Source organism: Gossypium hirsutum, chromosome A11, assembly GCF_007990345.1.
Source record: "Gossypium hirsutum isolate 1008001.06 chromosome A11, Gossypium_hirsutum_v2.1, whole genome shotgun sequence".
NCBI lineage: Eukaryota > Viridiplantae > Streptophyta > Magnoliopsida > Malvales > Malvaceae > Gossypium > Gossypium hirsutum.
In genome coordinates this window covers 114,291,439-114,311,999 of record NC_053434.1, presented here as the reverse complement: position 1 = coordinate 114,311,999, position 20,561 = coordinate 114,291,439, and the positions used below count along the sequence as shown (strand labels likewise).

Genomic DNA, 20,561 nt, shown 5'->3' with positions numbered 1-20,561 from the left:
AGTCACTCAACTTTGGGGTAGCTGACAAAACAGACACCTAGGTTTCATTTCAGTCACTCAACTTTCGAAAAGTTACAAAACAGTCCTTTTAACCATTTTTCGTTACAGACATGACGGAAAGATGACATGGCATTTAACAGTGGTTAGCTGTCATTTTAACAGTCATTTTTAACCCTAAACACCCCTGGGCAGTAGAAGAAAAAGAGAAAAAAAGAATAAGAGAAGAAACAGAGAAGAGAAAGAAGAGGAGGAGAAGAAGAACTAAGAGAAAATGGAAGGAGATAAGACTAGTGCTCAATTGGTTGAGTCTGCTGCACTAAGGGCTCAAAGAAGTTTTGCTGATTTTAAAGGCTCTCATGCTGATTCATCATCTGTTGCAACTTCTGTTATGTATATATATTCCTATCAATAAATACCTCTTTTCTTCCATTTTTTTCTTCTTCCTATACTCTTTCTTTTCTTTCTCTTTTCACTTTCAGTGAAAATCTAGGGGATTCTGCTACTGTTTTCCTTTCCTTACATATGATTACATAAGATAACATAACCTAGAAAAGACTTAATTTTGCACAAGCAGCAGAAGCAGTAGCAGCAGTGGTCTATGAAGAAATCGGCGAGCGACGAAGAAGATATAGAGGCCTTATGCAAAGGCTATGGGGGAATGGGCGGTCGAAATACGTGATCCTCACAAAGCAGCAAAAGTTTGGCTAGGTACCTTTGATAATGCGGAAGCTGCCGCAAGAGCCTATGATGAAGCTGCTTTGAAATTCAGGGGAAGCAGGGCCAAGTTAAATTTTCTTGAACTTGTAAGGCTTGTCCCTCAACCAATGCAGAACTTTCCCACTATCCAAACATCAGTTTCTAGTTCTCTAACAACCCAGTTTTGGCCACCTTATTCAACGCCATTGCCATCGCTTTACTAGTCCCAACATCTTCACAGCTCTACAGCTGATATGCTGAGAGATTATTGGCAGTACTCTCAGTTGCTACAGAGTTCTGCTGATTTCCATGGACAAGAAGCTACGAGCTTGATGGAACAGATCATGCAATCGTCTCAGTTACCTAACTTTCAACACCCATTCCTATCTTCTTCTTTGTCACCTTTTCCTTCTTCATTTGTAGCTCCTTCTTCTACTGCTTCATCTTCTTCTTCTTCCTCTGCTTCTTTTCCTCTGGTTTTTTGTGAGCATAAACAATCGGACATTTTTAGCCAACTGTTGTTTTGGCTCCTGATTTGTAGCCATTGTTCTGTTGTGGGAGAAAGAAGATGAAGAGAAAGGAGACAAGAACAAGAAAAAATAAAAGAAGCATAAAGAGAAAGAGGTTGAGGGAGAAGAAAATGAAGAGAAAGATGAGAAGAAAAAGAAAAAAATCATTCTGACCAATCATATTTTCTTTTTTTTACCTTTTGACTATTCATCCTACGTGGCAAGTTAACTGGCCACGTCAGTTAGTTAACTTGCCACGTCAACACTCCCGTTAACCCCCTAACAGAAACTGTTAATCAGTGACTATTTTGTCACTTTTTCATAACATTAGTGACTGTTTTGTAACTTTTTGAAAATTGAGTGACTGAAATGAAACCTAGGTGACTGTTTTGTTAGCTACCCCAAAGTTGAGTGACTGTTGGTCTAATTTACCCTTTAGTTTATTTTAAGATGAATGCTTTAAGTTTGAATAAGATGGAAAACAAAAAGAGCTTTCTTATATTTTTCTCTTTTCCTCTAATTTATTGTTGTTTTCAACAGCCTTTGCATAAGTTGGAAGTGTTCAACCTCAAAGGCTCTGAGAACCTAGAAACCAAACTTCACAAAAGCCCCAAATCTTGAAATCTTAAAGTTTTGTCATTCAATGGGTGCAACAAGGGAGCATCATCTAAATTGCGACCAAACATGCCCTTGATGATAAATTCATCATCAGGTTTGAGTTCATTAAGAGAGTTGAATTTAAAGGACTGCAATCTTTGTGAAGGAAATATTCCTAGTGATATTTGTTGTCTATTGTTGGTAAAAAGAAACACTCAAGAAATAATTTGTCACTAAAAATAAAATTTTTGTCGGTATTGGCCCCAAAACCCCATAGTGATGGTAAAAAATGCTATTCCAACAAAAAATAGTCATTGATACATATAATGTCAGTATAAACTTTTGCCAAAGGAAAATGCGACTAGTGAAATAGGTCCCAAGACCTATATCAAAGGTTGAGCATTGTTAAAGTGGTAATTGTTGCTATAGGTGTCTTTTGCAATAGTGACAATTGGACCATTGATAAAAGTACATATAAGTGAAATTCCAATATCCTTGAATTTATAGTAACAGCTGGATCGTCACTAAAAGTTCTAATGAATGAGAATCCAATTATATCCCAAAACATATAATGCAGTTTAGACTGTCGATAAAAGGTCATAGTTTTAATGATAAATTTGGCCACTAACGTTTGCATGTTTTGTTAAAATGGTCCTAATTGTATTTTTTTGAGCTTTTTTTTTTACCATAAACCTTTGTTCATTTTTTTCTATTTGTTTTTTCTAACAGATTTAAAGAATAAATTTAAGTTTCAATATTTTTTCTTTTCAAGAGGTTTCAATCTTTCATAGGTTTGTTTACTGAGAAGTTTTTTTTTACTAAGTTAATTTTTTATATAATTGTGTTTATTTCTTTAAATTAAGAGTTGTTTTTTTTAAAAAAAATTAGTGTATTATTTATTTATTTTATTATTTCCACATGTAATTATCTTATTAAGTTATCTAAGTAATAAATTACATTTCATTAAAAATATTTCAATTCCACATCATCTCTGTTAACTTTTTTAAAGGTGCTTCTATTAAATCTGTTAGAAAAAGCATATTGAAGAAAAGAGCAAAGGTTGATGGCCAAAAAAGGTTATAAAAAATACAATTAGGGTCATTTTGACAAAACATGCAAACATTAGTGACCAAATTTGTCGTTAAGCCAAAAGTCATATAATATACATAGCTGATACATACTTTATTTAAATTACTTATAATTAATTAAATTAAATTTAATTTATTTATAGCAACAGTTGGATGGTCGGTAAAAGTTCTAATGAATGGACCATAGAGTCCAATTGCTTATATTTTAATTTAGATATAATCTTAATTAAATATACTTTATTTAAAGAAATAATAGATATAGCTCAAACATAATCTTAAAAACAATCCAAATAAAATCCAACAAAACCGAATACATAATCCAAACATAATTCAAATGTAGTCTCAACATTGTTCAAACTTAATTCAAGTATAATTTAAACATAAATCAAATACATCATCAACCAAACATCTTTCATATATTCTTAAGGAGTAGGACTTGTATAAAATTGAAAAATGTGCCTTTATTAAAAGCAATCGAATAATAAAATCAGTTTTCAAATAATAAATTATAGACATAGTTTACGATGCAAAGTTGTCATAAAATGAATAACCAAACTCGTCACAAGCACCTTGATTCAGGCCTGGCCCAAGGTTGTTTGAGAGTGCAGCCGTCTAAAGTCTAGGGCTGGAAGGGACTTAAAAAAATTTTCAGACTAAAATATATTAATTAAATACTTAAGATTTTCAATTTTTCACCATAAATGCTTCATTTCTTAGGGTCCCAAAAATTTTCAGCTTTTATTATATTACATTTATAATTATTTTTAAAAGAAATTCAATTTATTATTTCACTTAGGAAGCTAAAAATGTCAAAAACTAACCTGCCTTGATTGTGTCCCAAATTCATCTTCGTCCTCCATTTCCAAATGGAGCTATTCTGGAAAAACAAAAGCAACTGTGATGTTTGCATTTTGTAGCTCAATTAATACGTATCATATATTTCAGCTAAGGCTCAATAACCTCTATAGGATTCTTCGATGGAAATTAACCATCGATGAAATTAAGGGTTAGTATATGGCAATTTATTTGTGGTGAAGCAAGTTGAAGGTGTTATACGTTTCCTAGATGGTATATTAAAAAATTAAAAAGGAAAACGAGCTTGTTAGAATTTGGATTTTGTCGTCGAAAATTAGGTTTCAATGAATCTTTCGATGGATTATTAAATTTTACGTCATCAAAATTCTTTTGTGAAAGAAAAGAGATGGATATGTTTATAAGTTTTTTTTTTAATTTAAAAAATATTTTTTTTTATTTTTTAGTTAAAAATTGTCAAATGTCACAAAAGGTTGATTAAGAGATTTGTTTTAACAATTGGGTAATTTGAGTAACAAAGTATAGTTTAAGTACCACTTTAAGCAGTTGAGTATAATTTATGTATCACTCTTTATACATTAATCAATAAAGCTTAAAAAAATATTAGTAAGAGTAGTTAAAAATTTCCCCTGTATTTCTTCTGGAGAATTCTTCTAATTGTTCCAGCAACTAGAAAGAGATTCTTTAACCAGAAAGAATTCAGTTCAAATGTAGGGTACCTATCCAAAAGTTTTCGCAACTCAATCATGTATGATGGAATCATCAAAGATTTGACCATTTTGAACTCTGTCTATAACACACTATAGGCTCGGGAAACAAATAGAAGATGTGTACGAACGAGATATCCAGCAACAAGAAGAAGGAAAAGGATTGAATAGAGGAACTCCTGAACATTTGGAAATCTCAGATGTGTCGATATCAATGGTGACTCATTATTTTGATGAATCATTTTTTCGGATAAAAGAAAATTATGTAAACACTTACCCGAAATCTCACTTGTCAGATTCTATTGTGGAAGATACAATTTTTTCTGAAGAATTCATCATGATATATCTGATCCATGCATAATATCATGAAAAATGGATACAAATTTTTTATTGTTACTCAGTATCGACAATAGGTCTGAAAAAGTATCTAAAAAATCAAATTTAGAAGTGTCACTAAATCTTGCATTAAGTTACTAATCTGTCACAAGAAAAGTCATAATTCTAATTTTTTTTTATAGATTAATCAACAAAGCTAAAAAAAAAAGATTAGTTACCTGAACCTGTAATTTTAAAAAGTAAGAGAGTAAGAGAAATTTGAGAGAAATTAGTAGGCACATTTAACTGAACCTGTAATTCAAATAAGAGCTAAAAGTTCTTTTACTGAAACCAGGGTATCTACTGTTGGTAGAATTGAATAGTCCTCTCTTCGCAGGTGCTCCTCGAATAGGCAAAGTTAGTCACAAAGTGTGTTCCATTCTCGCTACCACATAATTATGGAACGAAGTAAATAATTACCACACTGTAAGGGTAACAGATATAACTTGGGCTCAGCTCTAACAATATTATATCAATAAATAAAATACACCAGTTTTCGCGTACGCAACAGAAAATCAAGCCACAATAACAGAACATCCAAGTGCAGTAGACAACACCTTAATAATGACCTCACCAAATAAAGATCAATAAGCACGAAGGACGAAGGCAGTAAACAAATTTCAGCTGATCCCACTTTCACTAACATTTTTGTCCCAAGCTCAATATATCTTCTTCAACCTGAAAAAGAAAATATATATTCTTTTATATAGCAAAAGTAACATAAAGAATTATTAAGACAACCAATGACCAAAATTTTACCATAAATTAATGTTTCTTCACTGTCGACGCCTTATAAAATTGAAAAACTTTTCTATCGGTTTTGATTGTGACTCTACCTCTGCCTCCGTCTCTTCATAGCCATTACGTTTTCACTTTACAAGGAACTATTAGCTATTGATCCCTCAGCAACAGAGTCTTCATTCATTTCTTCAATTGTTACACAAGTTTGATTGCTGTGCTGCTCTTGGACATCTTCCAGATCTTGCTCATACACTAATCTGACCCCACATTTTTTCACCTTAACTGAGTGAACATGATCACAAAAATATTTCATATACGACAGCTCAAGCTCATTGAATTCCTGATTTGAGAGATCTAATGTTGATAAATTCTTGCTTTCACTTTCAACACATTCACCCTTCGAGAAATCTCGATCTAGTAAGATGGCACGCGAACAATAATGAAGAGAAAAGTGGTCCTTCGTTACGAAGCTGGCACGCGAACAATAACGAAGAAAAAAGTGGTCCTTCGTTACGGGTTGGTTAGAGTAATAACTTTTGCCAAAAGGAAAGCCAAAACAATCCAGAAGAACACATTCTTGTCCACAATTTTTATGATGGAAAATAACATTAGACACAAGCTGCTCATGCCTGGAAGTATTAGCAGTTACAAAAGTGCAGCACAAAGCTACTCCCATCCATTGACTATCATTCCAAATATTGTGAGGCAGTGGTATCTTGATTGAAAACCCTGCTCTCTGATGGTTGAACCATTCTGGAATTTCACCTCCAGGTATAATAAAAGTAAACACTTTTCTTAAATTTCCAAATACCTGCAAAACATAACTCTACTTGTTTAGTAACTAACGAACATCATAAATAATCAAGTATGAGATTTTGCAAGAGAACCAGAGATATTAACTAACCTTAATATTTTTTTTCAGCAATGTTACTACATTCATGGTCTCAGCTAATCTGTAACAGTTAATACCTCTAATATCCGCCCAATTCACTGAATTGCGTACTTTTGATGGATTTGCAATTGCTTCAAGCGAATCACAACCAGATACCAACAGACTTCCTATATTTGTTAGAAGCTCAGGCAATGATTTAAGCTCCTTGCAATTATCCAATCGAAGAATACCAATCTTGGAAAGTCGAGTAATAGACGAAGGTACACTGATGAAATTGTTACCACTAAGATCAAGAAAAGTCAAAGAGGATAGAGAAGAAATATCATTAGGAATATCACAAAGATTGCACTCCCTAAGTTTCAACTCTCTTAATGAACTCAAACCTGACAATGAATGTAACATCAGAGGCATGGGTTCTATCATTGCTCTTTGGTTTAACTTCAAAAAGGAAGGTAGGTTCATTCGTAACTTAGATGATGCTCCCTTGGGCCCATTGAAATACAAAACTTTAAGATTTTTAAGTTGAAAAATGAAAGATGGTGGTCTTCTCCTGGCTGTTTCACTTAAGTCAAGCTCTTCCAAAAACTCTAGTTGCTTCAAATTCTCTGGCAAATTTTCAACTTTATAACAACCAGAAATATTAAGAGCTCTTAAACCCTTACACCCGCCTATGCTGCTTGGGAGACTCACAAGGTTACTGCAATCTTTCAGATTTAATGTTTCAAGAGATTCCCATTCAACTTTGGTTGGAAGACTCCTAAGACTTTTGCAGCCTTTTAAGTTCAAAAGTTTAAGCCTCGTAAGAACTCCTATGGATGGATGAACATCTATTAATCTGGTACATCCTTTCAAAATCAAAACTTCAAGATTTGGAGCTGTTGTAAAATCAGGTGTCTTAATTAGGCTTTCGGAGCCTTTGAGGTTGAACAATTTCAACTTATACAGGGGCTGCTGAAAACAATAATAAATTAGACAGAAAAGAGAAAACTTACTAAGTAAAATCATTTTTATTGCTATTTTTTCATCTTAATAAAGTTTTAATCATTCATCTTAAAATAAGCTAAAAGACAGGGATCAGATGAACTTGTTCTTACTATATTTCCCTTCCAAAGTTGTTCAATGCGACTATATGGCAAGAGAAGTGCAACAAGGTTGTCCAGTTGGAAGCTTAAAGGCAACGATTTTAAAGGATATCTTATCCATTCTAAAAGCCGTAACTCGTTAGAAAGAAATTCGAACTTATCACAACTTGAGAGACAATGAACTTTGAGCAATCTCAATTTTTTCATCTTTAAGAAGATGTTAACATTCAAATTGAGAGTTTTGTTCGATTCTCTGAAAACCATGGTAAAACAAAAGTGAGCTTAAAAATATACAAAAGTAAAGTAATGCTGCTTCAGCACTATTTGTTTCAAATGATTTGTTCAAACACTCCTAACCCATGCATATTGCATATCCGAATACAACTTGGATATAAACTTTTAAAGAATTTTCAAAAACACTAATACAAACTTTAAAAAATAAAATAAAATTGACGAATAATATTTGATGCGGTGCATGAATTTCATACAAATATCAATTTATAAGTCGGGTCAAGCCACAAATTCGATTTTAAACAAATTTTAAACCTAAGCCCGTGTTTGATCCAAAATTAATAAAAAATATTATAAAAATATTATAAAAATATTTTATATATTTTATAATTAAATTTATTTCAAAAATATTTTTATTATTTAAATTAAATTTGGGCTGAGTCAGCCCGAGATATAAAAATCTTGACCAAGCCTAAATCAAGCTGGTTCAAGTTGTCAATGGACAGGTCTACTCATGTACCATCAGTGAATAAAAATAGTATACCTCATCACTAAATAAAACAAAAACTATGTAGGACCTATAAATAAATATTAGTAATTTTATTTAAACATAATTAATTATTAATTATTCTCATTAATATAAATAAGTATTATTTTAAAAAAATTAATTAAATGTTGACATGTCATCCACGTAAATGTCATGTAACAAAGTTAACAAAATTTAACTTAGATCAATAGTTAAAAGAGACGAAAAACTAAACGTAGGACTAAAATAACTTCTTTTTAAATTGGAGGGCCAAAAATTACATAGTTTGCTAAATAACTATGACACCTTAAAATAAAAAGTGGAGCTATAAATATGAATAATATAAATAACATAATTTGTTAATATCAATTATTTTTAACCTACATAATTCTTTTAAAAGTATTATTGTTAACAATTAAAGATTTACATTATTTTATATTATTAGTTAAATTTTGTATATAATGAATTATTAGTCAATTATTTATTTATTTATTATTATGTATTTTGAAAAGATTTTTTAGTTAAACCTTTAAAATTAAGTATGTTAACATCTTTTTTATGCAAATGTAAATTATTTTAAAAATGTGTAAGGCTTCTTAGATTTTAGAAATGATGTATTAATAAATAATTAAAAAATATATAATACTGATTCTTCAAAATTAGAATATAAATATACATAGCAAATTATTAGAGTGCCAAATGATTATTTATGAACTATGTTACCTAATTTGTAATTTCATATTGTTATAGTGTAAATGTATTAGATTAATTATTATTTAATTATGTTTAATTAAAATTATTAGTATTTATTTGTAAATTTTTTAATATTTTTATTTTATTTAATAATGATATGTTATATTATTTTTCAATGATGATGCATGAATCTTATATATTAACTATAAATCAAATATTACTCAAAAATTAAAAATAACATATATTGATACATAATATGTTTGTTTTCTTACCTTTTATTGTGAATTATCATGCCTTCAATTGTTTCTGTAGCCTGAAAATAATAATAATAATAAAACATAAATTACATTAAATAAATTACATGATAAAAGTTGTAAAAATTAACATTTATATATTGGAATAACTTACTGTATTTTTTGTTAGGACATGATAGATGTCATTTTCCTCTCACAATCTACAACGTTTTCCAGGTTATCTACAGATTTATCTTTAACAATTTTTCTTCCTATTTCTTTCAACAAGTCATGCATCTGGATATATTGGTTGTGTCTGTCAAATTTTATAAGAGATTTCTTAATAAGAACATCAATTCCAATATCTGGAAAAAACTCACAACCATCCAATATTTTCATTATAAAATCTTTAGTCTCCCTATTGAAGAAGCATGCTATGTCTAGAAATATATTCTTCTCCCTTTCTTCCAATCCATCAAAACTTATTCGAAGTCTATCCAAAATTTTTTTATTAGAATCTTTTTTAAGTCTTTCAAATGCACTCTTCCATTGAGTTACATCTCTACCGCACAGAAAAGAACCCAAAACTTCAAGAGCTAAGGGGAGACCACCAGCATAACCTACAATATGTTTAGCAAGCTCAACAAAATCCTCTTTTGGCACTGTCTCCCTGATGAAAGCTTTCAAATTGAAAAGCCGAAGTGCTTCATTTTCATTCAATGCTGCTGGCTTGTACATACCATCAACTCGGTAAGATCGTTGTAAATGTTCGTCTCTTGTTGTTATAATGATTCTGCTCCCCAAACCAAACCAATCGTGCCTACCAGCCAAACATTTCAAGTGTTGTATGTTATTAACATCATCAAGAACAACAAGAACCTTCTTGTGAGACAACCTGTGGCTAATGATGGCATTCCCTTCATAAACATCGGAAAAATGAAAACCTTCATCAAGCAAGGTTTGAGTAAGGAGTTGTTTTTGTAAATGAACAAGTCCGCGTTTTTGTGAAACTTCTCGAACATTAGCAAGAAAGCTTTTGCCTTCAAAATGAGATGACATTTGATCATACATAACTCTTGCAAGAGTCGATTTACCGATACCACCCATTTCACAAATTACTATAACGCGGACATCATCTTCCCCAATCTCCATTTTTGAAAACAACTCTTTCAAGCGTGAACTAATTCCAATCAACTCATCAGTAGCAGCAATGGGATATGTTTCACATAATTTTACTGATAGCTTCTTAACAATATCTCCAATCAATTCTGCTTCATGCCTACATAGAAACAAGATTCAGTTGTTTCAAATAAAATTTTGCCGATTCTTTTGAATGCACTTCTTTTTCTTTTCTTTAAAGTTCGTTCAATGAATCATTAACACAGTATAGGTAATTCGGGAGCAAACACAAAGCAAGAATAAGAAGGCAAGATTTTTTAGGACAAAAAAATACACAACTTGCCCTTTAGTTTAATGGAACTTTAATTAAATACATAGATTTAATAGACAGTAAAAACTTTAAAATATATACATATAGCATGTTGTCCGAAAAAAAAAAGCATCATGTAGTCATTAAAACTAGCTAGAAATTAGAGAAGCAAACGATGATTTACCTATTATTTAAATGCCATCCTTTGATGTTAGCCACTTGGGTCAAAGGGTTTCGCCACTTTTGGACCTTGTTTTTATCTTCGTTGTATCTCTCTTCATGTTCAACAAAGGCTTCTTCAACTTTACCTTTTTGTTTCCTCAAATCAGAAGGATCCACATTGTAGAAAATGGGAAATACTTCCTGTCTCCTCTCGTTTTTCTGCTTAACAATCTCAGCAAGCTCCTCCAAGCACCAACTTGAAAAGGCATAGGTTTCGGAGAAAATGATTATGGAGCACCATGATTGTTGAATGGCTTTAAACAGTTCAGGTGCGATTTCTTCGCCGGTCTCCAGTTTAGGATCGTCCCTGAAAGTGTGGATTCCATTCCTTATTAGAGCTTCATAGAGATAATCTGTGAAGTTCTTGCGGGTATCTTCACCTCTAAAACTCAAGAAAACATCATATTTCTTTCTAGAAATAGATGAGGAAGATGAAGTTAACGGCAACATGAGGAATTATAAGAAGAAAAAAGATATCTGAATCTGGTGTTCAAAAATCACAAAAAGTAATTGATGGTTCAATATCGAGAGAAACTGAAACAGTCAAGAATATGAGCATCAAGAAAGAGAACATGCAACACATTAATACAAGGGTCTGACATGAGTGATGATGTTATTCCTGGAAGAATCAGAAAGGTAAGAGTACTTTGATATATTTAAAATTCGTTAATAATTGTTAAAATAAAATATTCAAGTTGTAATTAATTTTATTTTTGATTGTATTATTTCATTAATATTTTTATTAATATGAATTTTTTATTTAATATTTTTAATGTAGTTTTATCATATGAAAGTGAGAATAATAAACTTTTTTGTATTTACATAAAAATTTGAACGAAAATTATCTAACTCAAATCTTAGTAAGTATTCGAATAAAAAAATATGGAAAAAAATTTTAAACTATTGAAAATATCATTTATTTTCCATCATATTATTAAATTAATATTTAAAAATAATTATAATTTATTTTGTAATTATTACTTTCACAATTACAATCATTTAAAGAAATTTACTTCATATTATTTTCTTCTACATAACTATGTATTATTTACAAATTAAATATTCAGAAAATAAAAATAAAAAATTAATAATAAAAAGTGAAGAGTAGAAATATTTTAATTATGATTTAAAAAATTCTAATATTATTAAAAGATGAAAAGATGTACAAAGAAGATAAAGTGAAGATTGAAACGCGCATGGCGAAATGCTTGACCTCAAGTGGCCGGCATAATTTATGCCTTTATGCCGCATAAAGGGACGATTTAAAATAACAGGTCATTCATTGTTTTCTTTAACTTTAATGATTACATCCATACAAAAACTAAAAAACAAAACTTTAATGATTTTGTAATCTGTTTAGTGTTATAAAGCATCAACACTTACTAACAACATAAAAAGGGATAATGATTTTTTATTCCTAAACTTTACCAAAAAAAAAATCATCTTGCCTCTTCATTTATTTTTTTCTCTCTTTAAATTTTTAAATTTGTATTTTTTACAAATAACTCTAAAATAAATAAAAATATTAATATTTATTAATTTTGCTAACATAGCATACACGTGGATTACCACGTATATAATATGTCAACATTTAATTAATTTTTAAATAATATTTAAATTTTTAAAAATAGTTTTTTATAATTTTTTTGAATTTTTAAAATTTAAAAAAGTAATTAAATGCTGTCTTGTCATCCACGTGCATGCAACGTCAATAAAGTTAAAAAAAGTTAATTTTTTCATTCATTTATGATAATTTGACAAAAATCACAAGTTTAAGAGTTTAAAAAAAAGAGAAAAATTAAATTAAGGGTTAAAACGATCTTTTATATAAAGTTGGAGAGCCAAATAAGTCATTTTACCTAAAACAAACGGTAAACTCCAAGTCCTCCTAGGGTAATTAACATAAATTTGTTTGATTTAATAGTGTTAATATTTGGGATTATTAAACTTCATATTTATATTTGTTAATTTCTTCATTAAAAAAACTAAAAATTTATCTCTTTGTGGGCATGAATTAGAATTTATTCGAGACATTGTTAAAAAAATATATCAACAAAATTATGTCAAACATATGTTGTCACACCCCAAAATGTCAAGTTTAAGTTGGAATCGTGACTTTGGGTACTAATTTGAAAAGTTTATAACTTAAGCAAGTTCTAGTAGAAATAAAAGGGAATTGGTAGATTAGTTTGTAAAGGTTGGATTTCCACTTTGGTTTCGTTATTGAACTAGAAGATTTCTTAGTGGGAGACATGATGATTATGGATGGGTGCACTAGGTTGTTGAGTTGAGATCGGTGAAGGAAGTGCAAGAGTATTATATAAAGGAGAAACGTTGTTCTCTGGGTTGTTCTTTCATATTTATGTTCTTTATTCATTTTCTTATATGGTCTCTTTGTAAGAAAGAAAGATTAAAGAATGATCTGCATAAAGGAAAGAAGATAGAGTTCATGCATAAATAACTGATAATTTATTAAGTTGTACGCTTTCTGACCTTTCTATGTTCACGGATTTAAGAAAAAGGAAAGAAAGTTAAGCATTTCAGTTATTCATCGTTTCTATTCTATTATGGTTAAGGCCGCTGATAATCATTTAAATGGCATTTGTATGCAAAAAAATTATGGCTCTTATGATGATGAATTATTGTCGATTGGAAATTTTGAAATGGTTGTTATGTTTTGTATGTTGGAGGCTTAAGTGATAAGGAAAAAAGCTACGTAGATGGATTTGGCGTCAACTTCCAAGTGAGTTTCATAATCTAGATCTTACATGAATGTTTACTGTATCAATATTGTGATGCATACCGTTTGTGCTGTGTTAAGCAAATGATGAATCATCCATTAGTTGAATGTTGAAGTATTCTGGATGATTGTGGTGTTGCGATGCATGTTGCATAATGATATGCAAATGTATGGTTGAGTGTAAGCATGATTATGATTCGTAGATGGAATGATTAACGTGTTATATGTCGTGTGATAATAATATTTATTGGCTGAGTGCATGTGTTTGATATAACTATGGCTTTGCGGAGGTTTGGATGGACATGTATGAGATTGCATATGCATTTGATTTAACTGTGGCTTTGGGGGAGGTTCGGTTGGATTGAGCCTTTTTAAATTGTATGAAGAACAGTGTGCACCAGTATATGAAAGCCCTTTTATGGGACGTATGAATGAATGCAAGTCCATGGCCATGAAATTACCGTAAATGTGGAAGCTCATCAGGACTATCTTTTATGTGGAAGTCCGCCAGGACTATTTTCAATGTGGAAGTCCGTCAAGATCATTTTATATGAGGACATCCGACAGGACTACCGTATAAGTAGAAATCCATCAGGGTCATTTTAGGAAATAGGATTCAGTACCTGACGGGTCCGCTTGTATGAGTCTACCAAGAATGAGTTCATACTCTTATAATTTATTGTTATGCGAACTATTATGCGGGTCTGTATATGAAAGATGTGACAGTTTGCAATGGCTATCTCATATGTATGATTCCACATTAAGGGATTCGCTTTTAAGAATCTGCCCACATGTTATCAGTTCAGGAGAAGATCACCAAGAATAGACTATAACACCCCTCACTCGGCCCGGTTGTTGGACCTAAGTTACAGGACGCCACATCAATATCGTAACTTTAACACATGCACATATAGCTTCAAGCAAGAATAATTTCATGACAATTAAAAATATTTACTGAGGATTTTGCGACTAAACAAACATCAAATGACCGTAGAAATAGTTTAATACGTGCTTAGGGAACATTTTGAAAATTACAAAGAAATCAACATAGGTATCGATACACAATAGCAGGTATCGATACTTAGTAAGTCAGGTATAGATACTAACAAGAAAATCGATACCATTTTAGCATTCGGTTTTTCCTCCTCAATTCTGAACCAATACATTTTATCGATATTAAACAAAAGATATCAGTATCTCTACCCCAAGTATCGATACTCGTGAATGGGTATCGATACCAAACTAAACTACTATTTCCTGTACATACGTTCCAACACTGAGGTATCGATATTTATGCCCTGAGTATCGATACCTCTATGCAAATCAACAAAACAAAAACAAAACAGATAAGTGTTCATGCTTAAACAAAATATCTTTCTTATGTGCATTCCAAATATCAATCTCATACATCTAACGAAGTCCAAAACCATAATAGAATGAATAAACAATGATAGTAATCAACCAAAGCTCTAGAAGTCCAAAATTATATTAAACTAACAAAAATAATAATAATATCCAGCCAAAATTCTACCCACATTGCCTTTATTCCAAAAGTCGAAAAGAATAATAAAATCAACTATTCAAATTATTATTGCCTAGCTTGGATCACTTACTTGGCCGCACCACTCACACTGAAGACACTACTTATCTGCAAGGATTTAGAGAGGAATGTGTGAGCTTAAATAAGCTTAGTGAATGATCGGTATTACCGCAAGTATATGCAACATCATACGTTAAACAAAAGCAACTAAAGCACAATCACAACCTTATTTAATTACAATGTCAAACTAACATGTCATGCATAACTTAACTCATACATCTAACTTACGTACTCACATGCATATACATACAACATATTTCATATACAATTTATTAAATGATAATTTGACAACTTGGGACTATGAAACGTAAAAGTAGGCTCTATCACCACACATTGGATACACAAATTTTCATCACACCAAAGACTCAAAGAGTCTTAAAATATTCCATAAGTGTAGCACCAAGTTAACACTCTTCAACTGTAATAACCCGTTTTTCAATGGTTTCAGAAACAGTGATTTCGGGGTTACAAATTCGATGAGTAAGTTCATATAATTTGTATTTAAACTATACGATTCAATAGTAATTTTTATATTGAATTTTGATTTGATGGTTTTAAACAATTGAATTAAAAGTTAGTATAAGTGATTTGGTTCAAAAGTCAAGTGGTTATTGAAAACGAAGAATTAGGACTTCGTTTCCATAATATAAAGCCGTAAATATTTTTATTAAATATTTACAGAGTTATGTTATATGTGAATTAAAAGTTGGGTCTGGTAATTTTGATGATTTATTGCTTAATTGAGGTAAAAGGATTAAATTGTAAAAGAGGTAAAATTTAATTGCTATAGATTTAAAATAGTAAAAGGATCAAAATGATAATTAAACCATGATAAAAAAGTCCAAGTAGTGGTGGATGTTAATCATTCCACTAACTTTTGGATTACTTATTTATTTAGTCCTAATTAGTTTAAGGCCAAATTGTAAATAAGTTTGTTTAATTGGAATTTAATATAATTGAAGTACTAATAGTGTAATTGGACCCTTCTTAAATGACCTATTAATAGAAATGATATGAAATTCTCTAGATTTTTTTAAATTGCAGTTAATTCATAATTAATTAAGGATTTAATAATTAATCTGTTTTCCAGTATGATCAAAAATGGTGGTTTCAAGGCCACAATTTTGATGTGTCAGTCCGTAAATATTAATTATTTAATATTTACAAAGCTATTAATGTCATGTTAAATTTTGGTTATAAAATTTTATCGTTTAAATAGTTAATTAGGTGAAGAACTGAATTGTAAAAACCATAAAAGTGGAGTTCTATAGATTAAAGGCATCAAATGATAATAAGAATGTAAGGCAAGGCCCTTAAATGGTAAATATACCATTTTAAGAGATAGTGGACGGTTTTGGTTTCCTTTTTGCTAAAATATTAAGTGAAATTAAAGAGCAAAATTGTAATTATGTTAATAAGTTAAATTACATTAAAATAAGATGAAATCTAATCATCATCTCCACTTTATTCTCTCTATTTTTAGTCGAAACCCTAAAAGGAGAAAACCATTCGGTCTTGCTTGGTTCCATAATGTGTAGGTGAAATTTAACTTGTTTTTAGTAATTTATATGTTTCCGAGCTCGTATTAGCTTAATCTAGTTAAATCGAGGATCAATTTGTGAAACTGTTAAATATTTTGGATTTTGCCATTTTTGAGTTTGAGTTAGTTTTGAAACTTTATGAAAGAGTATTGATTTTGTTCGTTATATTTTGTAAAGTAGTTTTTGATGACTTTAATGTTTAAAGATTAAATTGTTAAAGTGATAAAGTTACAAGAACTTGATGAGAAATAATTGCAAAGATGGTATGTATTGAGGTCATTGAACATTAGGCCATGGATTTTTTTTAAAAAATGGTTAATTTGCACGATTAGGGCTTAGGGACTAGATTAAATAAAAATAAAATATTGAGGGAAATTTTTTAAAAATGCTAAAAATGACTTAATTGCATAAAATGAGTTAATTTTACTGCTGGAATTAGTTACTTGAGTGGAAATATTATTTTAGATCATGAACGAATGAAAAACCGAAGGAAAGAGAAATTACTTAATAGTTTCTATACCTGTCATAGTTGCAAATTAGTCAGGTAAGTTTTTACGGTTTAATTTTAGTACATTTTTAAATGTATTAAAAGAAATTAATTGCAAATATTGGATTATATTGTGATGTGTGTAATTGGAAGCAAAAATAAGGAATTGAAATGACATTGATAACTAATTAAGATACTATGAGCCGTTACTACAGATTAATCCTGTAAGTTCATGCATTTAATTATGATTCTAATAATCCTTATACTATTTGTTAATAGACTATTATTGAATTTTATATTATACACAAAATGATATCAGCAAGCATTACCCATTGTTAAGTCCACTGGTATGTTTCGAAAATCATGAATTCATGAGGACCGTAATACAAATCTGAGCCCATTAGGACAAGTCTCTATTAATAGTCCGCAACAAGGACTATTCACCAAGATCAGTTTTATATGGTTACCTGGGGATGTCATGTTATGGAAGTCATTCATGGGTCATCTTTCACGAGATTGAAATTATGAATCCGCTAAGATTTCCTCTCAATGAAATAGATGCATAAGAGCTCGTGAAGGCAACCAATAAAGTGGAATCAGTAGGGATAATCCGCCAAGAGATTAAATGTTATTAAATTTGTATTCTGGATGCAGAAGTATGCAAGCAATGATTTCATTGTGGGTGATGTGCTAAGTATGAGTAAGTCAGTTCATATAATATAAAGACTACGCCAATGAGAGTGTGTATTGTCCTAATACAGATGAGTCAAAAGTGAATGTCAAGCGAGATCGCGTTGTATTAACAAGGTATGAAAACTCACTAAGTTCTTTAGAACTTACCTATGTGTTATTGTGTATTGAAGGTTTTAAAGGGAAACTTGAGAGCTAGTGAAGGGACTAGGCCAAAATCCTCTGTGCTACATCAGATCTCTTCTTAAAGCAATATGCATACAGCGGGGCGACCCAAAGGTGGGGTCGTGGGATCAATCATGAGTTTGTAATTACTTGGTCGTAGATTACAAATTCTTTAAATTGAATTAAAGTTATTCGCATAATAAAGTTACTTTGTATATTTTTACATATTAAAAATAATTGTATCAAGTCTACGAACTTTACAAGGTTAATTAGATAATTATGTTTTCTTAATATTATATTATGTGATCTTGAATGCCAGAATTGCAATATGAGTTAACTGGATAATGTTGGATCTTGTGTTTAGCACCCTGTGGCCCGGACCCGGCAATCAGGTTAGGTAAGGGGTGTTACATATGCTGTTGTTCATGATGAGTTGGTTGGAATTAGTTCACACTTGGAGGAATTGTATTAAAAAATAGAGTGTAACAACTTATTTTTCAGTAGTGTCAAAAATAGTGGTTTCGGACAGATGAAGGAAAACATTTAGAAGATGTAACCATATATTGACAGTTAGTCGAAAGTCTTATCTATCTTACTTTAAGTCTACTAGACTTAACTTATGCAATTGGAGTGGCTAGTCGATACATGAGAAATCCTAAGAAGCCTCATCTCAATGCAATACGACGCATCATGAGGTACGTTAAACGCATATTGATTTTGGTATTTTATATAAGAAAATAAAAGAGTGTCTGGTGGCTAGATATTGTGACACCGACTATTCTGGAAACTATGATACGTGGCGATTGACAACTAGGTACATCTTTAACATTGGATTAGGAGCAATATCATGGTGCAATAAGAGACAACCAATGGTGTCATTATCAAGCATCAAAGCGGGATATCGGCGGCATCAGTGACACAAGAGAGTGCTTGGTTGAAACAACTGATGGAATATCTTCATTAGCTAACAAACTAACAAGTAAGGCTTCTCTATGATGATTTATCAACCATATGTCTAGAGGAAAACTCGATATTTCATGCAAGGACAAAACATATAGAAATGCATTATCATTATATTTGCGAAAAGGTCCTTGAAGGGGAGATCAAGATGGTGCCAACAAAGGGGAATGGGAATGGGCCTCAACCTAAGAACCTTCGATTCCATGGGATTTGTCTCTTTCTTCTCTTTTCTTTCATAGCTTTTTCATTAATTTTAATTATTTGTGCAGACTGACAAATTTTGCCCAAATTGATGTAATTGTGCAAAACACCCTAAATGTCATCATCCCAACTTTGTCTCCATTGAGAAATTTGTGTCAATCATTGAACATGGCAGGACCATTTCCCACCAATCAACATTATTTTCATTTAATCATACTACTTGGTGGGTGGATGGTAACATCTATAAAAATAGGTTATTTTTACCCATCTGACCCAAAAAATTAATATTTATAAAAATGACCCTAGTTCAAAAATATTCACTCAAATGACTTAAAATTAACAATAAAATTGGGTTACAGGAACTAGATGGCCGGCACCCATGTATTTTTTTTCAAATTTTTTTTGGCCAAAACCCCTTTATCTGATTAAAAAAATTATTCTTTGGGGTGCATAGTGCTGGCCAACAAATGCCCAAAGTCATCCAACAAAATGGATGGGAATATTGCAACATTAACCCCTCCTTGTTTTCCCATCTTTTTTATTTTTCAAGTTTAATTATTACTTGAATGATTTTTATCTTTTATAATAATTCAAATAAACATTGCTAAATTATTGTTTCTTTTATTTTAAAAAATAACGTGTAATATATTTTAAAAAATGAGTAATATATTAATAAAAACTTACCTTATAGATTAAATTAATTTATAAAATTAAATTTTAAAATATAAAAATAACGTGTAAAAATAACGTCTATAGATTAAATTTATAAATCTAATTTAATTGTGCATATTATATTTAAATTAATTTTAAAATTTAATAATAATGTGAGTGATGCAATAATAATTAAAAAAACATGATAAGTAGTTCAATATTATTTTAAAATATAAAATATATAATTAAACTTGGAAAATAAAAAAGATGAGAAAATAAGGAGGGGTTAATGTTGCAATATTCCCATCCCTTTTGTTGGGTGACTTTGAGTATTTGTTGGTCGAAACCACACACCCCAACAAAATAAAATTTTTTAATCAGATAAAGGGGTGTCGGCCGTTAGTGTGTTAGCACCCAAAAAAATTGAAAAAAAAAACATGAATGTTGGCCATTTAGTGTCTAAAACCCCAAATTTTTTTTAATAGAAAAAATAGTGGTGCCAGCATCTAGTTCTCATAACCTAAATTTATTGTTCATTTCAAGTTATTTGGGTGAATATTTTTAATCAAGGTCATTTTTGTAAATATTAATTTTCTTGGGTCAGATGGGTAAAATAGCCATAAAAATACTGTCTCTGCATGTATGGATCAACATCTGTGTTTTGTCTTGTTCGAATCATTTTCATTTTAGTC

The 20,561-nt window shown here is 30.6% G+C and overlaps 2 protein-coding genes and 1 pseudogene across 6 annotated transcripts; 1 reads left to right on the top strand and 2 right to left on the bottom strand.

The window, feature by feature from the left end:
* The first annotated feature begins 271 nt into the window (after window positions 1–271).
* Window positions 272–1,826, top strand: LOC107941204 (ethylene-responsive transcription factor ERF110-like; annotated as a pseudogene).
* Window positions 1,827–5,218: 3,392 nt separating this feature from the next.
* LOC107941195 (disease resistance-like protein DSC1) lies at window positions 5,219–8,341 on the bottom strand. Of its 2 annotated transcripts, XM_041079987.1 has the most exons (4): window positions 7,513–8,341; window positions 6,431–7,369; window positions 5,622–6,337; window positions 5,219–5,463 (listed from the first exon to the last, which is right to left on the bottom strand). In XM_041079987.1, the coding sequence occupies exons 1-3, from the start codon at window positions 7,762–7,764 to the stop codon at window positions 5,660–5,662; spliced, it is 1,869 nt and encodes a 622-aa protein (XP_040935921.1). In that variant the 5' UTR covers window positions 7,765–8,341; the 3' UTR covers window positions 5,219–5,463; window positions 5,622–5,659. The 2 variants fall into 2 exon arrangements, 1 of the variants encoding a protein (XP_040935921.1); XR_001695560.2 differs by lacking the exon at window positions 7,513–8,341 and having other exon boundaries at window positions 5,545–6,337; window positions 6,431–7,423.
* On the bottom strand, window positions 7,186–11,464 carry LOC107941205 (TMV resistance protein N). Of its 4 annotated transcripts, none has more exons than XR_005904492.1 (4): window positions 10,797–11,438; window positions 9,359–10,462; window positions 9,223–9,263; window positions 7,186–7,366 (listed from the first exon to the last, which is right to left on the bottom strand). XR_005904492.1 is itself a non-coding variant. In XM_041079988.1 (3 exons), the coding sequence occupies exons 1-2, from the start codon at window positions 11,282–11,284 to the stop codon at window positions 9,370–9,372; spliced, it is 1,581 nt and encodes a 526-aa protein (XP_040935922.1). In that variant the 5' UTR covers window positions 11,285–11,464; the 3' UTR covers window positions 8,975–9,263; window positions 9,359–9,369. The 4 variants fall into 4 exon arrangements, 2 of the variants coding, with proteins under 2 accessions (XP_040935922.1, XP_016730247.2); XR_005904491.1 differs by lacking the exon at window positions 7,186–7,366 and adding an exon at window positions 7,661–7,753 and having other exon boundaries at window positions 10,797–11,464; XM_041079988.1 differs by lacking the exon at window positions 7,186–7,366 and having other exon boundaries at window positions 8,975–9,263; window positions 10,797–11,464.
* Between the last annotated feature and the right edge of the window lie 9,097 nt (window positions 11,465–20,561).